General features: G+C 39.1%; 2 protein-coding genes across 3 annotated transcripts in view; both read left to right on the top strand.

Moving 5' to 3' along the window:
* The first annotated feature begins 1957 nt into the window (after positions 1–1957).
* On the top strand, positions 1958–11264 carry zfyve21 (zinc finger, FYVE domain containing 21). 2 transcript variants are annotated; one of them, XM_044142942.1, is made up of 8 exons: positions 1966–2156; positions 4065–4115; positions 5531–5699; positions 6525–6600; positions 6730–6821; positions 7026–7079; positions 7384–7514; positions 8048–11264. In XM_044142942.1, the coding sequence occupies exons 1-8, from the start codon at positions 2031–2033 to the stop codon at positions 8081–8083; spliced, it is 735 nt and encodes a 244-aa protein (XP_043998877.1). In that variant the 5' UTR covers positions 1966–2030; the 3' UTR covers positions 8084–11264. The 2 variants fall into 2 exon arrangements, with proteins under 2 accessions (XP_043998878.1, XP_043998877.1); XM_044142943.1 differs by lacking the exon at positions 7026–7079 and having other exon boundaries at positions 1958–2156.
* A 1102-nt stretch (positions 11265–12366) lies between these two features.
* Positions 12367–20449, top strand: part of LOC122846096 (transcription factor IIIB 90 kDa subunit-like) — a 66696-nt gene continuing 58613 nt past the window's right edge. The window contains exons 1-3 of the mRNA XM_044142846.1: positions 12367–12653; positions 13974–14182; positions 15942–16022. Of these exons, the coding sequence (XP_043998781.1) occupies positions 13999–14182; positions 15942–16022 (265 nt within the window). The 5' untranslated portion in view covers positions 12367–12653; positions 13974–13998. The remainder of the gene's footprint in view (positions 12654–13973; positions 14183–15941; positions 16023–20449) is intronic.

Genomic DNA, 20449 nt, shown 5'->3' with positions numbered 1-20449 from the left:
ACAAACCAGTTAAGTGACCCCAAACCTGTATGTGAAACCTAACAAATGTCCAAAGTTTGTCTGATAAAATATCTGCATTAGAACATGTCAGCCTTCCCTGTGCAAAAAGAAGAAAAGCGACACAGAAGAGCGCAATCTTCTTGTTTGGAGTGTCTAAGTTTAACGCTAGCTCCTCAGCTAGCGCTCAGGTCGGATTTGAGTTTATGAAAGGACAGAAAATCCACTTGTATTTGAAGGACAGAAGTTGAAACTTGACTGGCCTCATCTCAGCTGCTTCCTCTTTAAAATGTTCTGTTCTGTGTTGGTTGAAGTTTTAGCTTCTGGTGTATGAAGTCCAGTGTTTACATTTTTGTCAATGCTGTTTTATGTGTATTTATCCATGCTGTGTTCTGGAAAATCCTTATGTTTATGCAAAAAAAAAAGAGAAGAAAACAACACTTCATATTTATTCACGCTGTCAACTGGAACGTGACAGTTGAGGCTAATTTTACACAATTTGAAATTATTCATCGGTTTTTCCAACAGTACCAGCAGAAAGATCTCCAGTTGTTTTCAATGTTTGATCCGGACAAGACTTTACTTGAGTGAAGTGCAATTTATGAATAAGATTTAAAGATGATTTAAATTGTAAACGAAAGATTTACAATTCTGATGTTTATCTGATGCTTTTATTCCAAGAGGTTTGTAGGAAGAAAAAGTTCCAGTGATGTGTGTTATGCTAGTCTGCTCTGCTTTAATCGATTCAAAGCTACCTGTACAATTCTAATTTAATGTGTAAAGATCATTTTTGAACCAAAGCTGTAAGACTTAACCTTTGATTAAACGTTCCAGCCTTCCTGAGTTTTTCTGTCTGCTTCTGTTTTCCATGAATAAACTTGTGTAGTGTACACCAGGTCGATAAATGCACTGTCCCTTTAAACAACATCCAGCAATTCAAAACCTTGCTGCCCTGCTAGATGCTTTCAATGAAATTCATAGTCCAAAAACTTGTATTAAATTGAGTTGCAACCGTAGGAAAGGGACATGACTGAAATATCAAAAGTGACAAAAATCATCAGCTGTCAAAGTGAAAAGCAGAGGTAAGAGTTGGTCCAGATCAACACATTTTTGAGGGAAAATATTAAGTTTTCAACAACAAAGATAGATGTAGAAAAAATTATAATAAAGAACTTGAATTACTCTGGTTTCAGCTTTTGCAACTAAAGATGCTTATCATCAAGAAAATTAAATTTCTTTTTTTTTTTTTTTAAATAATCTTGTCTTGACTCCTTTGCATAGAACACTTTAGAGTTTACATGAGCCACAGACCTGGACTGCAGGTAGGTTAGTCAAACAAACACTTGGTAAAGTTAAACTGATTCTTGTCATGCATGATGTGGTTTCTCATTTAAGTTTTTAAACATATTTTTTAAAACTAGTTTAAAGCTAATATGGGAAAACAATTAATTCTTACACTACTTTTAATAATAAAAGAAAACATATGACATGAAATTCTGGCTTGATATATTTCACATTTCTTTCATGGTTTTAGATGAGTATTCCAAAATAAATGTTGAAGTCTGTTTGAGATTGTCTCTGTTGGAGGAACACCCAGCCATGTTCACATGTCAGTCTACCTGCTGAGTCAAGCAGAAGATTGGGAACTTGAACCAGACAGTGCTAATTATTAACAAGTATTAACAAACTGAAAATCAAAGCCAATATGACTTTTGACTGTCACTAATATAACTTTATTTGCTGAAATAAATGTTTATTAATTGCTTTGTAATTTATCTTCATTTACATTTTGAATAAACTAAATTGTTCACTTAGCTAACACTCCGAAACAAATGCTTTTTGTCCTTTATCTCGAGAACATTACAGTATGTTTTGATTTCTAGTGGACACAAACAGCCCACTCGTTCACACTTGTCACGTGACCTTAGATATGTGCTCTGATTGGTTGAATGCTCCTGGAGGGTGTGGCTTGATTGGAGTTTGTGATAGAAGAAGACGACTCGACAGAAGAGAGGGGAAACGCTTTAAAGAAAATGTCCTCGGTACCAGACGGGAAGAAGCTGGTCCGCAGCCCCAGCGGCCTCCGAATGGTCCCGGAGAACGGCGCCTTCAACAGCCCGTTCTCCCTGGACGAGCCGCAGTGGGTCCCGGATAAAGAGGTGAGACGTTTGACGGCCAAATGCTATCTGAAGTGGTTACACACCAGCGCGAAGCTATCTAATACAGTAAACATTTCGCTTCCGGTTAGTATTTTCAGACTAAATGTAAAAAATGTGAAGTTTGTCAAAACAAAACAAAATAAATTGTGACAACTGACGCTTTGGAGCAGGAAATACATGTACTTAATTGTACCTTAATGGGGAAATTCAAATGTACCAGCAAAGTGTTGAGCTAAATGGAAACATACAGATTCACTAAAAAGTAAACATATTGAAAAAACAAGGATAAAAAAAACTACAATAAGGGAAAATTTCTTAAAATACAATATAAATATTTAATGGCAGAACCTTTTACAAGAAAAAGTTTTAAAAAAACAAACATTGCAGCCCACAACACGAAAGTACTAAAAAAAACTTCATTGGTGAAAGTTGACAGTGCCCTATTGAGCAGCCAGTGCTACACCTCCCCTAGCATGGTGCTAATGGGGTTTAGCACACCACTAGCATAAGAAGACTTATGCTTTGTCCTTTGCTTACAGAAAAAACAAATTTAGCAGCTGGAAATATTTTTAAATTGTGAGCATTCGGATCATTGTCTCTATATCTGTTTATGTATATTAAGGTGCACCGGGAACAAGTTACCTTCCCATTTCAGGGGCAACTCAGAGATGCATAACACAATGCATCACACCTAAGAGACCTTAACAGGAAACCTGAGTACCCTGTAAGAACTCGGAGAAAACTTAATGCAAAAGGAGAACCTGGGACCTTCTTGTTAGTTACTGCTGTGTCACCACAAAAATATGTGATGAGCAGGCATTTATTTTTTTGAATTGTGGCACTTTTGCTCAATGATTGATTAAAAATAGTGATGCAAACACACGTGTTTTGTAATGTAGCAATACTGCAAAAAAAGCATCAGTGTGTTTTTAGTTAAATTGACAACTTTTTTTTTGCACTTAATTTTTCTTATGACTCATGAAACATTTTGATCTCCATGACTGTTAATGTTAGGTTAGCTTTTCATAATTGGGTAAGTTCTAAAATGCCATGCTGTTTTATTTTAAATTTTTGTTCCTGAAGGGTTTTTTTTAAAGTATTTTTTTTATTAGAAAGTAAGCAGACAGGAAGTGGTCACGGAGAGGTGAGGAAAGACGGGCGGCAAAGGAACCGAGGACGTGACTCGAACTCGGGACGCCCGACGCCTCGAAGCTAGCTTTTATTTTTGTGGGGACACGTTGCCGTATCCGGTTTTGTGCTCCGAGCTGCCGCGAGCTTGACGTGTTTGTTGGACATCGCAGTTGGGTCCTGGACTGGGCGTTGCAGGCTGCCATGGCCAGTCTGGTAACAGAAGAAGTTTGCCAGCCAAGCCTCTCCCGTCCAACTAAAACCAGAGCAGAGCTGGTTAGCATCAGTGTAGGAGCCGGCTACAGTGACATTGTGCCTATGTGTGTGTTAGCCGACTATCACGCCCGCACATAGATGATAGTATTTAGCTAAATTGTTGCGAAAGGAACCCTGCTAAAAAAAGAAAGAAAAAAAGTCTGTCTCCTTTTAGAGAGCGTCAGAATCACAGACAGAACCCAACACTGTTTGTTGAAGAGCAGATTGCACACAAATAAAGTTAATCATTTATTCTTGACTTTAATCTCTGTACAGACGCCTCTGTTTGTTTTTCTATGAACTTTTAATTCCTAAAAACTTCTAGGTTGCAATGCCTCCAGAGTGAGACTGAAAGAAAGCAACATAGGAATTTTGAGTGGGAAAGTGACAGTCCAGCAGAGAGTACGTGTTGTGTGATGTGTGGCTGAAGCGGAGCAGGAGCCAGGCTGCTGTTTAACTGGAATCTGCTCAGCTCAGCAGGTTGTGTAACATCCTGTTTTTCCTCTCTCCCTATCTGTCACCCAGTGTCCGAGATGCATGCAATGCGACACCAAGTTTGACTTCATCAGACGAAAGGTTTGTTTGGTTTTTGTTCCTGCGCTACCATGGTGCTAAATCACAACTTTATCTGACCGAAAAGTGGAAACCAGACTCTGTCTGATCAGGCCGCTTCCAACAGTGGCGTCCAAACCCTTAGTCACGTGGGCCCAAATGGTCAGGTCAAAAAAAAAAAGAAAAAAAGCTAAAACTGCAAAAAGTTGTATTTGTTTTCTTTTTCACTGATCAACAGTTACCTCAGCGTACAATAATTCTAATTATACATGTAAAAGTGTCTCTTTTGTTTTTATTTTTTGTGGGAAAGGAAAGTTTAAATCCTTGTAGATCCAATACAGAGTTTTTTGCGTTGTTAAGAAAAAGATATCCAGTTTGTACGTCCTACTGGACTAAGATGAAACAAGTTAAATGAGACATTCTGCTTTTTCTCAGCAATAAGAACAGGATTTGAGTCGCTGTCTCTTTAGACATGGTGACTCAAGCAAGGTATAATAAATTAAAATAAAGTCTGTTTCTCACTGAGATCACATTTATCAACTGAATCCTCTGAGGAGTTTCTCAACTGTAGTCGGATGATAAATGTGATCCTATTTATGAAATCACAGAGAAAGCAAACAGCATGGCTAAGACAAAAGCTTTGTGTTTTTAATTTTTTCTTTATTTTGTTTGGAAATGTTAAAAATAACCAGAATAAATAAATACAATCATCAATATTTTTCCATTGTATACATTTTAATTTGTCATTAATAATTTTGCTCTAATTTAAGAATAAAATTCTCAATCTGCCTAAACCACCTGTTGTGGTGGGCCAATCAGAATCAGAGGGCCATAAATGGCCCCTGAGCCACACTTTGGACACCCCTGGCTTAGACTTTATTCTTTTTTGTTATTTTTTTTATCAATTGCTTTATCCTCTTCTTTTCATTTTTGATTCTTTTCTCTATCAGTAGTTATTGTAGTGACTGCTGTGATTCAGCTGAACTGCCGACTTGACTGCTGATTTGTTTCAGCAGAATAAATGTTGCTAGTAATGATTTCCATTCACTACCAAAACTTGAAGTGTTTCCCAGTTTATCATCTTATAAAATCAAACTCTATGAACAGATTTGAGTTGGTTTTTGTTTTTTTTCTCAGTTAAGTTTAAAAACAGCATTTTTTTCTACCATTATCTGTTTCCTAAAGGAATCAGACTGTGTTTTGTTTTTTTCAGCATTCAGCCCTGCTGAACTAACGCTTTACCACAAGCTGAACATTTGATCATTTCTAGTTGAAAACTGCTAAGGCTCTTTCAGAATGCGCGGAGAGAGCTGGTCTGCTCACAACGATGTGCTGTGCTCCTGCCCCGCCTCACAGAGCTTCACGTTTAAATCTTCTGCCACTTTAGACCTGCCGATCTATCATCAGCCTCGCTCTGATTTAACGTCTGTGTCCCGCAGCACCACTGTCGGCGCTGCGGCCGCTGTTACTGCGATAAATGCTGCAGCAAGAAGGTGGCGCTGCCCCGGATGTGCTTCGTTGACCCGGTGAGGCAGTGTGCGGAGTGCAGCCTGGTCTCACAGAAGGAGCTGGAGTTCTACGACAAGCAGCTCAAAGTGCTGCTGGGAGGTAAACTGGCTCTCTTGGTTTGGCTCCACTGACTCTCATGCCATCACCAGTACTTATGTATACAGTGCAGTCAGCACTTTAAATGCACTTACTGTTGCCAGGAATGTAATATTAATCTTTTAATGATGCAGTGGGGGGAAAAAATCTAAGTGGAATTAGGTCAAGGTTATGTGTAAAGAACATGTCAGCAGTAAGACAGTTCAAAGTGTTTTTGGTATCAATCAATCCTTTTTTGAAGGATGGTTTTGTTTACAGAGATTTTCTGATTCATTTTATTTGTTGTTTGTTGTTTTATTTATCTTGGATATTTAAGATGTCTTCCAGTTCCAGTGTTAAATATTCACTAGAACTTAAAAGTTTATTGATCTTTGAGTTATTAGCTAGCAGCATTATTATGCTGCTAGCGTTAAATGACTTGAAAATGTCATTATCGTTTAGCGCAATAACTTCTGGTGAAACTCATTGTCCAGCAAAATTTATTATCATGACAGTCCTAATTCCTGTATACAGTTTTATTTAGTTTTTTTAAGGTTTTTTGGCTCTAGTGGCCTTTATTTGAAAGTAGTTTGACAGGAACGAGGGTAATGAGAGAGAGGGAAGACATGCGGCAAATATCTCCAGGCCAGGAGTCGATCCGGCGACCACCGGCACGATGGGTTCTGCCCCTGCCCCAGTATATAGTTTTGTTTGTTTTTTTTTTAAACTTAAAATTAAATCATTGTCTTTTTCTTTCTATCCCAAAGAAAGTATCGCCAAGCTAATCTTTGAAAAAAAGAAAGTGTGAAAGATGTTGCCCTCTTCAGTCTTTTTGTTTTGTTTTTCCAGGAGGGATGTTTGTCGTCACTTTGGGAACGTCGGATAAATCTGAAACCATGACATGCCGCCTCTCCAACAACCACAGGTCAGTGTGGAACGGTCCGACTTGCCAAAGCCTTCCTAATGTTAGTCAAACATTAATACCCTTTAAACGAGAAGGGAGACTGAGTCTTTCTTTTTTTCTTTTTTCTTTTTTTTGTAACCTTCTCATCAGATACCTGTTCCTGGACGGTGAAAGTCACTTTGAGGTGGAGCTGTCCCGCATCTCCAGCATGCAGATACTGACAGACGGGACGAGTCCAGGAGGTAACAAGCTACAAACATCACAGTTTCAGCTCACTGGGGTTTTTCTGATTTCTGCAGCTGTGGGAATAAATAGCTTTTGCTTCCTTTTCGTTTTTCTAGCTCTTCTTAAATGAGTTGTTTTGAATGTCATTAGAAGATGACTGCAGAATGTCTCTGTTCTCTAACACTGCTGCGCTGACGGCTCTGCTCTTCCTCTGGACCCAGAGGAAGACGTTCACACTTACACCAGCCTGCTGGACGGCCTGTGTGTCTCTGAAGGTTGGCTGCTGCTCGCCCCTCAGCATCTACATCCACCCTCTGCCCCGGCCTGATGTCACCCCATCCCATTACCCCATCCTGCATTTTGCATGAAAGCAACACCTGAATTACTTTACTTTACATCCTTTGGAGTCTGAGGGGAAAAACTGTTCTCCCATTTTCTTTTTCAGTCAATTTTGGTTACTTTCCATATCTCATCTCATCCAGTTACTCTTTTTAATGTTGGGTTTTCTCTGGTGTTTGAGTCCAGACAGACGACAGATACTTTTCCAAAAAGTGTTGAGTTGGTGGTGTGTGTGTGTAGGAGGGACGTCGCGGGCCAGTGGGATGCTCCTCCATTACAAACCAATGGGCTCCCAGGACGCCCAGCAGCTACAGATGGAGGCTGCAGAAGACAAGAAGGTGGCATCGCTGTGGCTCACTGCAATGCACAAGGTACAGGAAACCTCACACTGAATATGGAATTATTATCTATCTGCTCCCTCTGCACCACTACAGTCGCTGAAATACACCAACAGCTCCACCAGCTGGTCAAACATGAAAAAACAACTTTAGTTTGTTCAGTCAGTGCAGTTAGGAGTAGAACAGCCAATAGAATAAGTATTAGTCTTTGTTTTGTTTTTTTGAAGCCGTTCAAATGTGGGACCTATTTAGTTTGTTTTTTGTTGACAACAGTTTCTTCACACAGGTCCATGTCTGTTGGGATTTTTTTTTTATTTTTCAAATACAAGCTGCATTTTGTGTTTTTATATTTATCTGATATATCCACATTATTTATGTATTTTCTGTTGTACATGCTGCAGTAATACATCAGCCAACGATGTGCACAGAGCGCTTCTAAAGCACAAAGGGTTAAACTTGTAACGGTGCTGAGTATTTTATCAAGAAACATTGATGCGTTTGCAAATGTCAGAAACAAAAAACGTAAAGTCTCCATTATTAAAGGGAAGGTGTTGTCTTGGCGACAGGCGGCCAAGCTGCTTCACGAAGCTCGAGACCAGTGACGGCCAGGGGGGGACGGAGGCAGCACACACCCAAGTGTTTTCCAGCCGAGTCGGATTCCGATCGGGTTTGATCTCATCACCGCAGATTCACTTTATCCATCTGATCTCTTATCGGTTCTTTATGCCAGATCGTTTATTGTTGTGTTTTTTGTTGTTTTTTTTTGCAAGAAATCTTTCTAAAAGGAGAAAAGAGCACTTCACTCACCTCTCTGAGCAGTACCCTGTACATGTGCAGGTCTATTCTGTGTTTTCTCTGTTCAACGCTCCAGTCTGGTTTCACTCACTAACTGGGCCGAGTAGATGAAACGTTTTTACAGAACCCTGAGGCTTACTAATGTTGGAGGCTTTAATATTAATTCTGAAATGTTACTCTGTACTCTTATGAAGGTTGTACAACACACTTTTTGCACTCAGTTCATTGCACAGTGATTTTAAACGCTGCTGTTTGTGCAGGGATGACAGAACCAAGTTGTATCTTCAGCAGATCTTCCAGTTCCAAACTCTTTCTAAGCACATTAAAGGAAACATGCAGATTAACTTGTGGCACAAGGTTGAGAAGCAGATATTTTCATCTTTCCTTTTTTGTATTAAGAAGCTGTAGTTGTTGTCTGAATTCCTTTGAAAACCAAGTAAGAACTGGATCTTCTGTTCTACTTTACATTAGCTCTTTTAAACTATTTTTAAATTGTTTTGAAACCAACAATTGTGTTTCTTCTAGAGCTTTTTTCTATGCTAACGCTTTCCTACATTGTGCAGCAAAGTGCATGGATCCGAATTTTGTTGGCAGTCGTTTCCAGTCGCATTGTTTTGTAAAGCTCTAACCTGCCCAAACAATTTTTTTTCCTAAAGAACAACGGCAGAATATAGAACAACATGGGAACGGCATTCCAATTTTCTTTGTATCCTTCCTGCCAAGAAAACCTATTAGGCTTCTTCCATCTCTGTGCTTCCTGTGGCCTCAGTTTGGAACACCTCACTGATGGTGAAAATGATAACCTGTTAGTCTTCACTCAGTAACAACTTCCACACCGAAAGCCATCATTACTGCGACCCACCTCTCTGTCTGTAGAACGTCCGACCCTAAAGTCGACCTTAAAGTCCCCAGCGCTGGGTACCAGCTGTCTGTTTGGTGCGTCTGTAGTTTAAATGTGCATGAACATGTTTACTTGCTAACGTTCAACTCTGAAGAATTTCTTGAGCTGATTTTGCTGATTAAAGTAGAAAACCATTTCTGAAGCCTAAGTGAGAAATACTAAGTGTTAGGGAGGACAGAGAACTGACAAAATTATGCTACACTTTCTCAGTCAGCTGCAAAATATGTGCATAATTTTAATAGAAAATAAGGAAATGAGAAGAAGAAGAAGAAGGTCATTGGCTTTAGAGGCAACAGCCAAGAAAGAAGGCACAGAAACGGACTGAAAGATTCTGTAAGAGTTTGAAGTGTTCAGGATTTTCTGGATGAGGCCAAACCCAAAAAACTCACCCATCTGTCCAGTTTCTGATAGACTCATGTCACTTGGTCCTTTTTTTGGTTTATTGTTTTCGTTTTGACTAACTTGCACTCCTGTCTGCTTCTGTGTCTAATGAGCTTCAGACTATTCACTGACCAAAGTGAGGAATAAACACACAGGAACTTTAATTGTAGTTTCATGTATAAAAGTTTTCTATGAGCTATTTTGTTAACTTCCTGCTTTGAATAACAGCCTGTCTGTTCTTCCTTCTTTTTTAAACTAAACTATATTGAAGTATTATAGTCACTTTATGGATTTTATTTTGATTTGTCACCTCGGTGTGATGTGGAGCATTTCAGCAGAGGCAACACACTACAGTAACTCTGTTACCTGGCAACATACCTAGCATGAGCTAATGTAAAAATAAAACCAGGTCATTTGCAAAGGAGTGTCATTTCAAATAGGTTTATGGGTATTTGTGTGTAATCTTTGGGGAAAAAAAACATGAATTCATCACATTGATGTATTTGGAAAAAAGAGAACTTATACATTGAGATAAATATTATTTGAAAACACAATTTCATTTGTATTTCTAGGATTTAAAGACAAACATAAAATTTAGCAAAAAGATTATTTTTTTTTCCCTTGTGGGGCAAAAAATTCTGAATAATAAAATTTTTAAAAAGCACAAAGTCCAACCCAATGACAAAAAGTTCAGATCTATAAAACATTTTACTGGTGCTTGTAGAAGAAATTCAGTGCAAAGACGGGGAGAAACTGTATTAAAAAACCTCTTTGTTATTGTATGTAAATTTAAAAATATTAGCTTATTGCTTAATTTTTAGTCAGAAGTTATTGAGAGCCCTAACTGAAGATCTAAAGGGCCTCTTGTGGCTCCCGAGCCACAGGTTGCAGACAGGTGTAGAGGTTTCCACGTTGTTTCTATGATCTCAGCTGTAGTGAGGTGGACATGTAACATCGTGTTAACACCGATGATTTGAAAGCACGTGGTGATTTATGAAGAGGATTCATGGAAATATGGTTTTAAAGGAGCTTCTGATTTAAAATTAAATTTCTTGAGAACTTTTCAAAAGCCTCTTTATTGTCGAGGTGTGGAGAACAGATCGCCTCTCCGGTTCGGTGGAGCTAAAAATCTGATTTTGATCAGTAACTGACTTCTCCGTGGATCTCTAATCATTTAACAAGGAGGTTCTTGAGTAAAACTGCTCAGTAACAATTCAGATGCCAATCTTTGTTGCTGTAGTGTCGCTGACTCTACAATGCTCATGTGTATCGGCGTGAACAACATCAGAATGATTCTTATAGCACAAAATTGATCAGCAAAATGTCTGCTGGCATGCCGCCTTCATCTCACCAATGAAAACACATTTCTTCAGCTTAGTTCTACTTCAACGCACAGATGTTGATTTTGTTTTTTGATCACATGATTTAGAATGTTTAGAAGATGGAGAAAGGCAAGCTCTAACAACAGAAAAGAGATATGAATAAGAAACAAAACTGTACTTTAAATAAAGAAGTGTCAGACTGTGCAGCCCTTTCATTATAATTCTTTCTATATATTTTTTAACCAAATGTAAACTGCCATTGTGTACATGTGTAATCTGTTCTGAATACACTACCCTGTTTTCCCTTCTTGTTTTTATGTTGCTGACGGCGCCACATGTTGTTGGACCTTTCTGTTCAAAATAAAATCAGATGTTTATACATAATGTCTTCTATTTGTTTTCGTCTTCATTTCGTTTATTGTGACCCAATATTTCAGTCAGATTTGACCCATGATATTCTGGTGTCTGCTAAACGTGAGGGATTTTATTTTTTTAGTAAGGCAACATATACCCACACATTTACAACAAAATAACTTTGTGAGAGGAAGAAAGTAAGGTTTGGAATAAACCTCCGAGAGTCTGGAAGTCAATTTGTCAGAAAATCTTTGGAGCCATCTAATGAGGATGACGGGAGTCCAAACATTCTGAGAGTTTGGGAGACAAATTTGTGAAAGGTTAAAAATAGATTTAAAAAAAAAATGAATAAATTTTCTTCAGGGAGATGTTGACATTTGTGAAAAATGATTTTGTGATTTTGAAGAAATCCCAAAACCTCTAAGATACCAACCTATTGACAAAAAAACCCCCCACAAAACTGAAAGATTTTATTTCTACTTTTAGCATCATTTTGTTGTGGAATTTAAATTCAAACATTTCATGCGGAAAAATGGACAGAGTGCTAAAACATTTATTCGTACAGCTATATTTAAAACATCTGTTGGGTCTTCATAATTTTTAGCTAAAGTTATTAAAAACTGTTGTACATAGTCCTAAGAGCTACTTGTAGTTCTCGAACCACAGGTTCATTTTATTTTATCTATATCGGAGGTTTTTACCCAAAAATATTTACACATTGAGACTCCTCAAAAAAGAGACTGTTTTTAGTGAACTTGACCCACAACCACATTTTCTTTACAGACGTGGCATCGTTTCAAGAGAAAGCTGTTTAGCATTTATTGCAATGAAATGACTACAATTTTATTTGACTTTTATTTGACTTTGGTATAAACGTCCCTAAATTTTGGGACGTAAAAATAGCAAAGAAATAACTGTATTTTTTAAATATAATTCATTTAAACGTGGAGACGGAAGTTGGAAAGTTCCAAAACAATATAGGTGGAACTATAATGATCGTAAAGTATTTGTATTTATTTACAGTCTTAAAAACTGTTGTTTTTATATTACACTACATATCACTGAGTAAGTTAGTAATACAATAAATTAAACAGCAGTGTTTGAACTCAGTTTTTGTCCCCTCCTCTCCGCTAACACCCCTCTGAAGTTGGTTTCGTCGGGGTCTCCCCAACGCGGCAGGCGCACGTGCTCGGTGTTGTGCTGGGAATTGCGCCGGTGTTTCAGCTGAGATGAGGCTCACGTAAAATGTCATCACGCGGCTAGCTTCGCTTACGCTCCCAGCTCCTTTTACAGAAGTGTGGAAGTGAATACGACGCCTTTGCGTTACAGAGTTTACGTGGGAAACACTTATTTTCACCCAGGGTGGCGTCGTCACGGCGTGACCTGACGCTGCTCCCGTCGGTGTTCACCGGACTGAAGGTATGGAGCCGCTGTGGCCACACGGTGTTGACATGGTGTCCGCAGACAGACGTCTTGTAGAGTTCAACACTTTGCTGGTGTCTTTCAGACATTTGTTAGCTTGTCCCACCCAGCTCTCACCAGCTTCATGTGGCTCCCACATGAAGTCCATAATAGTCCATAATGGCCACTGAAAAAAGAAAAACAACCAGCACATCTAAAACACATTTTTATTCTTTAATTTCTCCTAAAAGACAGTTTCTTGGCTTGTAAAGGTGGTGGGTGGGGGTTCGAGAGACGTGTGCCACGTTGCTGACCGAGGGATGGGAGCAGAGTACTGGGGGATGTTCTGCACAATCACCGCAGAGGCGTTCATTTCTGTGTACAGTGCAGCAACAGTTTAGATTTGCTGGGAAACCATACTGTAACCGGAATAAGCCAATGGAAATACGGCAGCATCGATTTAGACGCTCTAGTATGGGCGCATCCATTGCTTGGAGGCCCCGGGCTCTAAAGACGCCGATGGGCACCATGATGTAGCACAGCTACCAGCTGCACAAAATCAAGTACATAGGTGTTGCAAGACAGAGTTTTAGTATTCAAAGTTTTATTACACAAGAGCATAGTTTCTTGTACTAAAATACTAAAAGAACAACCTGTGAAAGAAAATTGCTAAATAGTTTATTTCTATCGTTTGGGGTTGCAAATATTGTTGATTTGCAACAACGTTTAAGACATTTTCAAAAAGAAGTTAAGTGGGGGGAAATTTGAAACTTACAAACTGTAAACTTTCTATTTATATTATGTGAATTAATCAGGATTAATGGGAATTGACTGGAACTTGGAGTACATATATAATTATATAGATTCCATTAGAAAATTACCCCAGAATTTGTGTGCTTAAACACTACAGCTGTCTTTATGGTGGCCCACAAGGGTCAACAAAGTACAAAAGCTACAGAGTAAGAGTAAGAAGTCACCTCCTGCTCCAGAAAAAACAAATAACAAGCTGGAAATAAATGTTGGTTGTTACTATTGGCACAATTTTACGTACCAATACCATGTGTTTAAAAAAAATAAATACAAACATCGGCTTATAACAATGTTGATGCAGATATATTGTGCATTCCTAATAAGGTTCATCCTAAAAGTAATAAAAAATGCACTGGACCCATTATATTTGGGCCCAGTTCATTTCTCTAAATGCTCTGAGAGTGCTTAGAGGGCCTCTCAGTTCCCCCTGTGGTAGTGAAAAATGTTGTACTATTTTATTTATTTATTTATACATTTCTTATTTTATCAAGGAATTCATATTTGACATCTTGTCATATTTTCATCCAGGTTTGGAGGTCTGCAGAGCAAAACCATGAGCTCCAGGGTGTGTAAGCACTGCGGCAGCTCGGACATCGATGTTGACCAGGCGCGTGGCGATGCCGTCTGCATGGGCTGCGGCTCCGTTCTGGAGGACAGCATCATCGTCTCTGAGGTGGAGTTTGTAGAGACGGGCGGCGGAGGCTCCCTGGCTGTTGGACAGTTTGTGTCTTCAGAAGGTGAGACTGATGGGACACCTCTCAGAGCGTACGGACGTGTTAGTTTCTGGCTTTTTGTTCTTTTTCCACTTTTATTTTATACAGCTTAGCATTGTTCAGATCCACAATTTCATTTTGGAACAAGAAGGACTTGTTCACACAAGTTACAAAAAACAGTGAGATGATTATGGCACTGAAAGCTGGAACTAATGAACAATAAAATGTCTATGTGACCTCAAAGTGATGCGCATTCACACCAGCCCTGTTTAGTTTGCTTTAATAAAATTCTGGTTGGTTTGTCTAGAGTCTGGTTTGTTTGGGGAGATGTGAATGCTAATCAAACTCTAATCCACTCACAAACCTCTGTCACGGTTTGTGAACTCTGGTGTGGTTCGAATACTTATGTGAATGCCAAGCGAGCGTTCCAGAAGCAGGTAGTGGACTACAGGGCAGGGCATTCTGGGTAAATGCAACCAAAACAAACGTGCTAGCCTAGCTTGCGGGAGAAATGGCTCATTGTCAAAGATGATGATGGAATGCTACGGTCGCTAAAATTTCACACCACTACATTTTTTTTTTACATTTTGTGACAAAGGAAGTTGTATTTCTTTTGTCACAAAAGAAGAAGGAAACTGAGAGCAACTGTTGTTTTCTTCAGTGGTTCCTGGTGCAGCGCCGCCACAGGCGAGGAGGGGAACAGGTTTTTCAATTAGCTTGGATTGTTTGACTCAGTGCGGTGTGAAAGTGAACTGCTGGAGATGTAGCAAATGTTGCAATTTTGGTCCCTTATAGGACCGAGTTTACCGGACTATCAGGTGTGAAAACACACTTAGATTCATTCCAAAATTCAAAATGAACAGAGTAACTTTTGAGGGGGGAAAGGCTAAATTGTTGATCATTCATTCGAAACAATGGTTCAGAACATACAACTAACTAAAAATATGTGCATTCAGTGAACCTGTTCCAACTTTCTTACTTAAGAGAAAAGTTTTGACAGAGCAGGACTGTGAATTTTCCTCACCTGGGTTTGGACGGGTTGCTGTACAGTTGGAGCTGAAGGGTTTTGTGTTTTGCTCATTGACAGACGTTGGCCCTGAAGTGAAGTTGGAATCCACGTCAAAGTCCATGTGCTGAATGATTGGTTTTTCTTCTTTGGATAGAGTTGGGCATATCTTAAGTCATGAGGCATTTAAGTTGACTGTTTATTCAGTTTTGGTTTATTTGTTTTCAGTCTATATTTTATTACCAATCTCAGTTGTCCTCTGTCCTTCCAGCAGAGAAAGGACAGAGGAAAGATGCCAGGTCCCAACAGTCTTTGGACCTGGTGTCCATGTTAGGCTATCTCCTCCCGCTGTGGTCATCCTAACACTGCCCGCTCCCCCTGGGACCTGTTGGGAAACATGCAGGACCTACTGCAATAAAAGATACATTTTGAGTAATTGTAAGGCTAAAGATAGTTACTTGTACCAGTCAGTATTTCAATTCTGTCTAATCAGACTACCCAGTTTTCAATTTTATTTATGCAGATGGGCCTTTTGACCACTAGAGTGCGCTGTAGAGTCATACAGTTGTGTTTCTTTAGATTATCTTGTTGGTTTCTGATGGTGATGTTGATCTTCACCTTTTCTTTTTATTTTTGCCAATTTATAATTTGTGTTTATTTTAGAATCTGTACAAGGTTTAAAATGGTCTTAATGGTGTGAATGTTAATTGAAATAAATTTTACATTTCTGCACTTTGTGCTTCGAGTTACTTACAACTTTTAATTATTTTTTTTCAGGTGGTCTTAAAAATCCAACTTTTGGGGATGGACACTTCTCAGGGATGGGGTCAGAGTCCAGAGCTCAGACGTTGCAGAGAGGTGAGTGACCAGCAGAGGGAGCCACACTGCTTTTGCTAGTGAAACTAAGGGACGTTTGAAAGATTTTGATCTTTTTTCCACCCAAATTAGATGAAATAAAGAAACGTAAAGAGTAATGTTGATTCTGCTCAACATTTCATAGAGTTTTTAACATGCTACAATATAAATGGTAAAAAGATGAGTAATGTAAATTCTCCCTGTTGGACAGAAGAGGTTTGGACTGGGGACACATTACTCAACTTTTGGTAATTACAGATTCTGAAAGGACTCGGTTTTTCCTTCTTTTTTTGTTCCACAACTAAAAGACCAAAGATCACTCAAACATTATTTATGCTGAGGGAAGTAAGGCTTCAGGATTCATCAAACAAACCTGAGCCAAACCGAACTCAACATACTCTTGTGGAAACTCTTACAAGGTGACAGAAAATACAAACCTACCGTTGGGTGGCAGTAATGGTAGATATTACCAGAAATTACTGATTACAACTGCCAATGACTATCAAGTTTATTTATTTATTTATTTGGTTATTTTCAATTATTATGGGATTATAATTAGCTAGTTTATGGAATGTATAATGATAGATAGATGCATCTTTAAATCTGGAAGTTTGTATTTGGTCCCTTGGATGCAGGACAGCAATGAAAGGATGAGACTTTGTGCTTTTTTTTTGTCAATCATGTATAACTTTAGTTTAAATATTGTGGTTTGGCTAATTGAAGCATGTTACTTATGTTACTTTACATATCATGACAAATGAATAAAATCAATAAAATGACCTGGTATTTAACAGGTTGGAAGATGAGTTAACTCTAACCTTCAGTGTATAAACTCACACATCAGATTCCACACTGATAGCAATAACTGTCAGAGTGCAGGAGTTTCAGCCCACTCTTTATGCTGACATTTGCAGACGTTTCTTTCTGCACAGCTCTGTTCATTTCAATCAGGTTGAGGTCCAGACATTGACTGGACCGTCGGAACATCTTGATTCATTCCTGTCAGCCACCCTGTCGCGGGTCTGCTGCTGCGTTCGGGATCATTCATTGTCCTGCTGACGGCCCAGTGAGGACAAATCCTCGGCTGTCAAACAGGACCCCTCAGATTTTGCAGTAGAATACGTCATGAACAGATTTACATCATGATCTGATCTTAGTGGAAGGTTGATTGTTTGGTCTTGGTTCACCACCATGCCGGTGCAGTGTAGTATTTGCATGAACGTGCTGCGTTTTGTTCTCTCCATAGACGTCACTGCATAATAGAACAGGGCCAAGCATGTCTGCCCTGGGTCTCCTCTCACAAAAAGCCATTCAAACACAAGTCATACAAATGCAGCTCCTGCACACCTTTCCTGTACTGCCATTCTGTTTAGTGAGAAACAAGCTGTAGAGTCTGCAATGGAGCTGCAGTAGAAATATCTGAAATGACTCAGATATATTGTCTGCACTTCTCCTCCTTCCTAACTCCTCAGAGCTCTTTGGTATTCTTCATTGTTGAGTCTCACTTCCTGAGTTCAGTAAAACTAAACTCTTTTACAGGGCAAAGAGAAGCTCTGTGCTGAGTCACAGAACCATCAGTCTGCTGCGGGCTGAGTAACAGCTAAACATTCAAGGATTCAGGGGATTATTTTAGACAGTGTGTGTGTTACCGTTGGTGTATAGGGACTGTATAGACTAGGGAAAAGTTTACAATGTGATGATCAACACATGTGGTCTGGATTCCTTTAGAAGAACAGAAGAGAAAGAAGTATTCCTTTAGTGTGAAATTAGGATTTTAAAAACCAACTTCATCTGGGCAACTAAAGAGTGAAAAAAAACCACATTAAAAACAAACATTTCAGTGTTTAACTGAATAAAGGTTTAACTCTATCGGCCCGTCTGTATCTTCTTTCTGGCTCAGCTCTCTCTTCAACAGAATAGAGCTGCAGATGCAGCACCAAACTGCCTATCAATCTCCGTTTTTCCTACATTGTGAACAAAACCCTGAGATTATTAAACTCCTCCACTTGATGCAGAACCTCGTCTCTGTACCAAAACAAGGTAATCCTTATCAGCCAGCCAGTACATTTAGTACAGTGGTGTCCTCTTTGGTTTACTGCTCTCTACTCAGACTTTGACAGCATTTAGAAGAGTTTGAAATAGTCAAACTGTCTGTCTCTCCGTTCTGTTGTTGAGGACTACATGAAGTGTGACATGACAGACACATGAAAAAGTTAGAGCACTTCCTGTCTGCAATAAATTAACGTTACTGATCTATAGGCAATAGGGGGCGCTGTCAGCTGTAGTAGCACCAAACGTCTGCTGGCCATACAACATCAAGTCAAAAGCAGCCTTGAGCTCCTAACATACCAAACTGCCCATCCCAGGTTTAAACTTGCATGTGCTCTTTATTTTACTTGCTTTGATTGGCTTCCCTAAAGCCTCGTTTTTGGGGCGTTTTTTTTGTAGCTCGTCTGTATGTGTTTGTTTCCAGGCTGACTTGGTCGGATAGATGAGTAAATGTCAGACCATCACAGTGTCCTACTTCCTCTTCATGTAAATGTCATCAGATGATGGTGGTTCATCTCTGGGCTTTGATAAAGCCTTTAGCTCCTCAGTTAGGTTGAATACTTTGAACCTGTGACCAGGAGCTCCAATTAAAGCTGCAGGCTGATTTCACTTCCTGCTTATTATCTCTGACATGAGGAACCATCACTGCCATTAGCTTTGGATCTACAGCAGCTGGTTCAGTGTGGAGCCTTTATACATTACATTGTACCATTTATAGACTTGTTAGTTTGGCTTTAATAAAAATCAACAAATAGCAGGACTGCAGGTCAGGCTTTTTGAAGATTGATGATCGGTCAACTGCTAACATTTCTGTTCTTCCTCTGACTTGATTTTTACAGAAAATTATTAACTTTGTGTCTCAGTAGTAGCATCCACACTGAAGAGTGTTGTCAGCATTAACTGTTGGTTTGTCTAAGGTGCCTTCACTGATTGGACAAAGAGTTTTGCCAACCTGCTTGTGTAAGCATCAAGAAACCACATGCTCTTTAGTAAAAATCAGATGAGTCCGGTATGCATAAATAATTGGAATCTTCTAATCTCATCATGTTTGTTTGATGTTCATCTCTTTCAGGAAATATATGTTAATATATGAAATGTGTGTAGACAGACTTTTGGAATTAGCAATTCAAAAACTAAAAACTAAAGCTTTTAGACTTGAATGGTTATCGGTAGTGACCAAAAAAAAAAAAAGCCTGTTCTGTGTAAATCTAATGTCTAATTCAAATTTACACATAAATCTAGACACTTTACAACATATTAAATCAATCAGTCTCTCTCTGTCAGGAAAACGGGATTTATTTGAACTCCATTCCCCACCAAGCTGTTGTAGTTACGGTAATTTGTTATTTTAAAAAGTCCCAATCCGCCCTCTTCTGGATGGTGGCCGAACTACAACACTGAAAGACGGTCTAGCTGGCGTTATCACTTAATCGATTGGAACTAATTCTAAGACATTAATCAACAATCAAATGTAAGTCGATTAAATGTTTGCACCCCTATTTTTTATCATTTGTTTGACAGTTTTGATTACATTGATAGAAAAAAGGGCAACAACATAAAACAAACATCTCCGTTGGGACTCCAAACAGATGCGATGTTCCAGTAGAAAGGTATTTTATTGCAACCCAGGACAGATTAATCGAAGTGAACAAGACGAGTGACTATGAAGGATTGTTTAGACGTGGTTTTGAGTAGACTATGATAACGTGTGTTTGTTCTGACGCAGCGTACACACTTTGTGATTCCACATCCACTCAGCATGATGAGTCCAGTCCCTCACATTCCCAGACAACCCACTCAGTACGGTCACACATCTGGCTTTGTGTGTTAACTTTCGGCGACCTGTTTAGCACATGTGAGGTCATGAACTACAGACACACACACCACAGCTCACTGGCAGCACTTAGTGCAATCTTCTTTGACCTGGCTCTCCGTCTGTTGTACCTGAGTCTGTGTGTCTGCAGAAGGGGAACATGTGTTTGAGTGAGAAAGTCTGCTGCTCGTTAGAGCCTGAGGATTTACTCATAGTAGAACTCAGGTAATCTTTGCAGTTGCGCAATAACAATACCACTGTAATGATGGATGGAACATGACAGGATACTGTATAATTGACTGAGCAGCAGCAGCTCTTATGGAGCGTTAGACTGTTCTCTGGGGTTATGAATCATTTCTGCTTATGGTGGTTTATTATTTTACCAGCTGGAACCACCATATTCAACATGACAGAAAATACATAAATCAGCACCATCGGCTTAAATTTTAAGCAGCACTATTTAATTTAAGCAATTAGATCTATATTGACTTTATAAAATAAATCCTTCAACTTAAACTTATCACACTGGGTCATATGTTATGTCACACATCAGCACAACATATCACAT

This window comes from Gambusia affinis, linkage group LG16 (genome assembly GCF_019740435.1).
Source record: "Gambusia affinis linkage group LG16, SWU_Gaff_1.0, whole genome shotgun sequence".
Classification (NCBI taxonomy): domain Eukaryota; kingdom Metazoa; phylum Chordata; class Actinopteri; order Cyprinodontiformes; family Poeciliidae; genus Gambusia; species Gambusia affinis.
The sequence above is the reverse complement of the archived record's forward strand: the minus strand, read 5'-3'. Positions and strand labels throughout refer to the sequence as shown.